This window comes from Limulus polyphemus, unplaced genomic scaffold (assembly GCF_000517525.1).
Source record: "Limulus polyphemus unplaced genomic scaffold, Limulus_polyphemus-2.1.2 Scaffold2923, whole genome shotgun sequence".
Taxonomy (NCBI): domain Eukaryota; kingdom Metazoa; phylum Arthropoda; class Merostomata; order Xiphosura; family Limulidae; genus Limulus; species Limulus polyphemus.
Genome location: NW_013668533.1, coordinates 57,409 through 65,871, shown reverse-complemented (window position 1 = coordinate 65,871; position 8,463 = coordinate 57,409). Strand labels below are relative to the sequence as shown.

Here is an 8,463-nt window from a genome sequence, read left to right as displayed (position 1 = left end):
CAGAACTGTTGGCAGCGTATTGTGCATCACTGATAAAAACAGGGAAACTAGATGGGAAATGGTAGAGGGAAGGAAACAGGTACCTGGGACAAGGGAGGTGGGGCAAGAAACAGAATTTCAAATCCCTCTGACAAAACCTGAAGAACCCAAACATCAAAGATTAAAGGGCACCACTAATGAACAAAGGCCATAAGGCAAGCTCCCACTGGGCCCAAACCCACTAGGTAGTCACCAGAACATTTGATGGTTAACCGTGCGTCGTCGAGAAAAACAGCGAGCTTTGGCACCATGGGAATGAGGGACAGGTCAGAGATGGGAAAGGGAAGAATGTGGAACTGAAATAGGTGCCACACTTGGTTCTGACTGAGATAAACGGGAAACTAGATGGGAAATGGTAGAGTGTTGCTGGCCAGATGCCACCTGAGACTCCAAGCATTCCGAGACCATATGAAAGACAAAACGTCTTAAAAACAGAGCCATAAGCAAATCCCAGAGAAAAGAAGCAAGTAAATGGGTACAAGATAAAACAGCATCATGACCTAAAAGGTTCCAACAACAAAGATACCACATCTGTAAAGCCAGAGCCAAAGACAATAAATGAGCCAATGAGGAGGTAAGGAGGGAGAGGGTGTCCCCAGAAAACCACTCAGGATTTCTGTGAAGAGCCTCAGACAGGAAATGATTCATGGTAAGGTAACACAAAAGGGTCGTGAGGGTAAGATGGAAGCGGAAAACTTGGGCATAAGTGAGACTAACAGGAGATTCAAGCCCACCCCCAAATGGGCACAACTGAACCCAACAGTTGTTGGTCGAGATATAGACAGTTAGTCCTATGAAATGTAAGGGCCAACTGATCCAAAGCCCATGGGGAAGGAGGCATACTAACACCATTGCCCAACTAAGAGGAAAATTGGTCAGCATGAACCCAAATGTCAGGGGATGGGGGAAACACGAAATAGGGTTGGGAAGTATGTTCATGCAATAACAAAGGACAAGAGTGTAAGATATATGAGCAAGGGATAAATCATCACATACCTGAGAAATAATGTCCAGAAAAACCATTGATGGCCAAACAGAATCATCAGGGAGGATATGGGAAGGCACAGCAAAATCAGGAGGTTGAAACAGGCAATCAAAGTCCTCATCAACCTGACCAGGTTCCACAGGTTCAGGAAGAAGAGGGGCAATGTCTGGAGGTAAAGGTTGATCCATATAATGTTCAATCTTCCTGGGAATAAACGTAAACAAATCTCCCATTGGGTTGCCAGAACCTGAAGCCTGTGGTATAGTGCCTATCGACTGTGTGACAACCGAATTGGTGATGATAAATTTGGAATTCATGGTGATGTAGTCAACAAAATCGTTTGAAGTAAATAAGAAATGCAACTGCAATAAGTGTAAGAGAATTCAAACAATATAAAAAAAACTGAGCATTTTAAATTAACTCAAACCACTTCGAGAAAATATGATCTCAAACTCGAAACCAGATGAAAAAAAGAAAGAAGTCCAAGTGCAAGTTCTGCAAAACGAGAAGTGGTAGTTTGGTAGAGGCACATGGAGGGAGTCACATGCATCATGAGAGTGTACTATGATCCTATTGGTGGATAAGTGACGCATGATGATTTGCAGGAGAGTCACGTTGGAATCATTTGATTCCAATACGGAGTGCGGAAGGCTTGTGGAATGTGTAATAAAAACATTCACACATAGAGGGCAGCAATGAATGAGAATAGCAAATCTTGTGAGGGGAGGGAAGTGCCATATCGGAAGGTTGCTGCTTATGTAGATGAGAGTAAGGGTGTGGATTTGGTGTATCTGCATTTTGAAAAAGCATTTGACAAAGTTCCACAAGAATGATTAGATGTATGGAATTAGCTGGCTCATTGGATAGAAAAGTGGCTTGATGGAAGAAAGCAGATGGTTATCGTAAATAGCATTCTGTCAGACTGGATTAATGTTACATGTGGGGAACTTCAGGGCTCAGTGTTAGGATCTTCCTCTATTTGATTTATGATTTACATCAAAGACATAGATGACGTAATTTTAAATAAATTATTTACATCCACTTATAATGTCGGTCTTGGGTGTTGCTACTGCTTTATAAACAGATTTTTTGGTGAGTTGGGCAAATAAGTGTCAGATGGCTTTTAATTAAAATCAATGCAAAGTAATAATGGGGTTATCATAATTTGAATTATAAGTACAATTTTGATGAAAGTAACCTTAACAGTGTTGTGGATGAAAAGGTTCTTGGTATTTTTGGTTGATTAGTCCCTCAAGTCTTCCAAGCAGACTGCTATTACTGGTGGTAAGACAAACCGGATTTGAGGTTGTATCTATACAAATACTGAACACAAGTCTAAAATGTTATAATTTCAATGTATATGTCACTGGTTAGACTTTATTTGATATATTGTGTTCAGTCCTGGAAAGGATTCAGAGGAGGGCTACTAGATGATTCCTGGGTTGGAAAAGGTTATCATACAAGGCCAGGTTAAGATCTTTGAAAGTGTTTTCTCTTGAAAAAAGGATAAGTTAGAGAAAAAATCTGATGGAGATGTTTGAAACTGTCAAGAGAATTGATAGTGTTGATGCACCATTTTTTTTTTACACTTAATGGTGAAAATGGTAGAACTATGGGGCACAAATATCAATTTAGGCAGGGGAGGAGTTAGCTTCCCCTCAGACAATTTTATCTTCCTAACAGGATGGTTGGCATTTGGAAAAGATCACCTTTAGATATGGTGGATGCAGTAAATTTAAGGAATTTAAAGAAAGGTTTTATAAATATATGAACGATAAGGGCTGGCTTTGAGTTTTTCCTTAAATTTCATGTTTTATATTTTGTTAACACAACAATACCAAGTTCAATCCCTGCAGTGGACACAGTGCAAGTAGCTGATTGTGCAGCATTTTACTTAACAACAAACAACAAGATAAACCTCACCTGTTTTTCCTCTCGAAGTCTTTTGTGATGAAATTCATTTTGCTCCATAGATCTTTTGGCTATACTGTGGTGCCTTAAATGATAATAGTCTTTGAGTATCTGCAAGAAGAAAAACTGTATATTTCATAATATTCTTCACTAACTTCTGTTTACTATGTTTACACTAAAAATAAATTTTAATCACCTGTGTACCACAAGTCTTTTTCTAGATCATGTTTATTTCTCAGAAATGATATAACATAGAATTTCATAATTCACAAAGGTATATTTTATATATATATATAATTCAAAAGAGTATATATTTTTATATAATAACAGAAAAAGCCAATCATTCTTAATAATCAAATTTCTCAAAATCTTTCTTGGCACCTAAAATATTTCATTACATTTGAAGATGATACATCCTAAATTTATACAGTTCTTTGTTGTCAAAATGGCAATGCAATGAATGCTAAAAGATTTGAATATTTCTGTGCATTTGATGTAGTTTGGATTTATATAGCTTAGTTCAGAATTACAAGAATGAAATAGAAGGATACAAAATCATACAAGACTGAAGTTGGCTTCTGATTCACAAATTATCGTTTTGGTTTATTTTAGAAAGGTAAAATTCCACTGTGGTACCAATTCAAAACTACCTATCAAAAGATGGGTGGGAGGGATGTACAACAAAATGCACCTGTTTTTCTCCCATCCAAACATGACAAAACACCTAAAAGTGATTTGTGAAAAAGTAATTGTGGTATCTGGAGTTAATAGGCATTGGACCACTAACTTAAAAGTATATTTCTACATATGTGCCCCCTCATTTACATATAAGTGTGTTTATCTTAACCAAAAACCCAATTTCTTTAGAGAGAACCTAGAAGCATGGAAAAACACCAAAAAAGTGCAATGAATTCATGAAAATTGGATGAAGTATCTAAAAATACAGTAGGTGTCAACAAAGAAAGATCCCCTTTCCTAGATCCAGGTGCATTTATCCCTGCCCAAAATGGGATTTGTTTACAAGCAAGCTGTAAACATCACCATAAAACAAACAGTCCATTTGGAATAAATGGATGTGTTATTTTAGAGGTTAATAAGCATTGAGGAACTAATTTAAAAGTAGATTTCTACAAATAAGCACACTTCTCTTACATATAGTGGTTGGACCACTGATTCAAAAGTAGATATATACAAAATAGAATCTCTCTCATCATACAGATGTGTTTATTCTAGCCAAAAATAATTTACTTAAAAAATCAACTTGTAAACATGGTACAACATCAAAAAATGCTACAAATATTACATTTTGAATAAAAGTAGCTAGGGTATTTTAGAATTTAATGAGGATTGGGACATTAATTTAACCATAGGTTTCTTAAGAGGGTGCACCCCTCTTTTACGTCTAACTTTGATGTTTATTTTACAGAACAGACAAAAACCCAACAAGTCTGTTTTTTTTTTTGTTTACAGATAAGAATACTGTTGATATATTTTCTTTTATTAACTCACTATTTTGGTGATTCACACACACATGGGATAAACATTAAATATTTCCACTCTAATGAAATGGTACCACTTTTACACTTATGCTTCATGTGTGTATCTATTTCATAATGATGCTGCATTTCTTTTATTGTAAAGATCATTCTGTTCATGTAAAATGATCAGGTCTACAAGATGGCTTTTTTAAGGCAAAAATCTCTGGGGTGTTCACTTTCACTGATTTTGGAATTATTTCTCCCCCATAATCAAGCACAATGCTGGCAAGATAGGTTCCTCTGAGTTTGATTTTCATTTCAATAAAACAAATAGCCTTCATATCCTTATAGTGCTGTGGCCATCTTCAAAAAGGGGCCTAGAAATTAGTGGAACCCGTCCCTATAGTAGACCAAAACACAATCATATTTTTTTAGTGCATTGGTATATTAAAAGTATGAAATGGATGGCTGTAAAAACAATAACGTATTTTCACATGTATTTATGTATGGATATCCAGAGGTACTATAGGTTATAAAGAGGTACTGCAGAACCCCACATCAAAAATCATTAAAATTGTAATAACCCTGTCAGTTTTTGTGATATATTAACAAAAGTGGTACCAAAATGAAGCTTATGTAATGTCTTTCGATACTGTATGACATAATATATATATTATTCATGTGATTAATCTTGCATTGTGATGAAATATGCCATTTCTGGACACAACCTTTTTGAATTTAAACCCTAACACTACTTATAATATTTCATTGTTTCAGGTTCTCTTTGGTAGAATAAGGCACAAATATATTTTTCTGATGTATTAGTATCTCCTAAATTGAAACAAGTGGTTGTGAAATAATTAACCCATTTTGACTTATTATTAACAATATCTACAGGTACCCTTGTACAAAATTTTACTCAAAAAGCTACATCCTAAGTCACTAAATCTGCAATAATATCATCCTTTCTTGTGATATCTTAACAAAATTTATACTGATGTGAAGTTTGAAGTTTTTGTCGATACCAGTCCTCTAATAATCACCTATAGAATAGCTCTGTGTCGATACCAGTCATTTATTGGTCACCTATACAACAGCTTTGTGTCAATACTAGTCCTATAATACACACCTATACAACAGCTTTGTGTCAATACTAGTCCCGTAATACACACCTATACAATAGCTTTGTGTCAATACCAGTCCTCTAATAGTCACCTATACAATAGCTTTGTATCGATACCAGTCCTCTAATAGTCACCTATAGAATAGCTCTGTGTCGATACCAGTCATTTATTGGTCACCTATACAACAGCTTTGTGTCAATACTAGTCCCATAACACACACCTATACAATAGCTTTGTGTCGATACCAGTCATTTATTGGTCACCTATACAACAGCTTTGTGTCAATACTAGTCCTGTAATACACACCTATACAACAGCTTTGTGTCAATACTAGTCCCGTAACACACACCTATACAATAGCTTTGTGTCGATACCAGTCCTCTAATAGTCACCTATACAATAGCTTTGTATCAATACCAGTCCTCTAATAGTCACCTATACAATAGCTTTGTATCAATACCAGTCCTCTAATAGTCACCTATACAATAGCTTTGTATCGATACCAGTCCTCTAATAGTCACCTATACAATAGCTTTGTATCGATACCAGTCCTCTAATAGTCACCTATACAATAGCTTTGTATTGATACCAGTCCTCTAATAGTCACCTATACAATAGCTTTGTGTCGATACCAGTCCTCTAATAGTCACTTATCTATTTTCATACATATGATACAGTTTTTAGCATCAAACAATCTGTGTTTTCATACATATGATTGAGTTTTTAGCATCGAACAATCTGTGTTTTCATACATATGACAGTTTTTAGCATCAAACAATCTGTGTTTTCATACATATGATTGAGTTTTTAGCATCAAACAATCTGTGTTTTCATACATATGACAGTTTTTAGCATCAAACAATCTGTGTTTTCATACATATGATTGAGTTTTTAGCATCAAACAATCTGTGTTTTCATACATATGACAGTTTTTAGCATCAAACAATCTGTGTTTTCATACATATGATACAGTTTTTAGCATCAAACAATCTGTGTTTTCATACATATGATACAGTTTTTAGCATCGAACAATCTGTGTTTTCATACATATGATACAGTTTTTTAGCCTCAAACAATCTGTGCTTTTTTATCAGGTGATTCTGAATCCATCTTTCACCAGTGTATGTAAATCCCTGGTCAACCTACCCAAAAGGACAACAAATAAAAACTCCAGATTAACTAATTCACTATAATCTAGATTAAGCTAGTTTGATCAAGCCATTCCTGATTTAAATAAGCAGCAAGTAAGATGAAAGACACTCATAAAACATGCAAAAAGTCACTGAAATGAAATGACTGGTAATTAATCAGTATGTATAAATTCACTTGGCATTATCCTAATACATACACTAAAATAGTTTCTTGAGTGAGGTTTAATACATGTTATACATACAGTTATTTCTTCCACATATTGTTAGCTTTCCAAACATCTTTATCATATCACCACAATATATATGAATTATTTTGCCCCATAAAAATCCAGTCTTCCTTCAACCTTGGTATAGATATGTTGAATAGCTATTTAAAACACTAATAATAAACCTTGTATGAATTGATGTTAAATATTGTTAAATAATAAAGACCCTACTTCAAACTTGACATCAGTATAAATTTTGTTAAGATATCACAAGAAAGGATGATATTATTGCAGATTTAGTGACTTAGGATGTAGCTTTTTGAGTAAAATTTTGTACAAGGGTACCTGTAGATATGTTTAATAATAAGTCAAAATGGGTTAATTATTTCACAACCACTTGTTTCGATTTAGGAGATACTAATACATCAGAAAAATATATTTGTGCCTTGTTCTACCAAAGAGAACCTGAAACAATGAAATATTAGAAATAGTGTTAGGGTTTAAATTGAAAAAAGTTGTGTCCAGAAATGGTACCTTTGGATATCCATACATAAATACATGTGAAAATGGGTTATTTTTTTTCACAACTATATATTTCATACTTCTAATATACCAGTACATTAAAAAAAATATGGTTGTGTTTTGGTGTACTGTGGGGAGGGGTACCTCCAATTTTTAAGCCCTATGTCACAGCACCGTAAATTAGAATTCCTTTATGATCATTGCTTTGCAGAAATCCCTGAGGATTTCTAGATAACTAGTCTGATATATACTAATTTAAGACGCAATGTCAAAAATTTTAAATATTATTACAATATGATTTACACAAATGTGAATTTGTTTCAGCTTATTATTTTAAAACTTTTTTATATTGTCAATTTCAAAGTTGGAAATATCAACATTTTTATGTTTCCAAGTACAAAAATAAAAAAGGGATTTCAATGAACTGCACTCAGTTATACTCATACCAAAAGCTACTTCAAGCTAAAACCAATATACAGCAATAAAAGATAGCATCACGTTGCATTAATGAAAAATATTTTAACTGACCTTACATGTTTCCATGGCAAACCAGAGTTGCCAAAATACACAAGGTAAGTTCATATTTTTTGCTCTATGTTACATGATGTTGTTCTTTTTTACAATTTTATATCAATTGTAATCATTTATTTTAACCACCACATTATACAATGCACAATACACTCACACACACCCTAAATGTCCTTGGGCTATCATACCTTCACGGACGAGTCAGGGTTTTTCATACTCTAATATTCATTAATTACCTTAAATTTTCCAATAGCCACAGGACAAAGGAGTAGAGGTGATATTACTGAATAACCAAATAAGTGATAATAAATAAAACAAAGTCAATTTAATAAATGAGAAACAGTGATATCCATATCTTTACATTCAGATTATTATACTCAAGAAAAAGGGTGGCCCAGAACAATTTACTTCTTGAAATGCTTTACCTACTTATTCATATTGTTATGTATCTGCTTGTTTGTTAATGTCCGGTAGACATTTTTTCCGAGGAACTTCAGCGATACAAGTCCTTTCTTGATT

The 8,463-nt window shown here is 34.2% G+C and overlaps 1 protein-coding gene across 4 annotated transcripts in view; it reads right to left on the bottom strand.

Moving 5' to 3' along the window:
• LOC106468227 (furin-like protease 1) overlaps window positions 1–8,463 on the bottom strand; it is a 114,075-nt gene that overhangs the window by 82,520 nt on the left and 23,092 nt on the right. For all 4 annotated transcript variants that reach the window (XM_022396559.1, XM_022396558.1, XM_022396560.1 and 1 more), the window contains exon 2: window positions 2,948–3,046. In XM_022396559.1, the coding sequence (XP_022252267.1) occupies window positions 2,948–3,046 (99 nt within the window). The remainder of the gene's footprint in view (window positions 1–2,947; window positions 3,047–8,463) is intronic.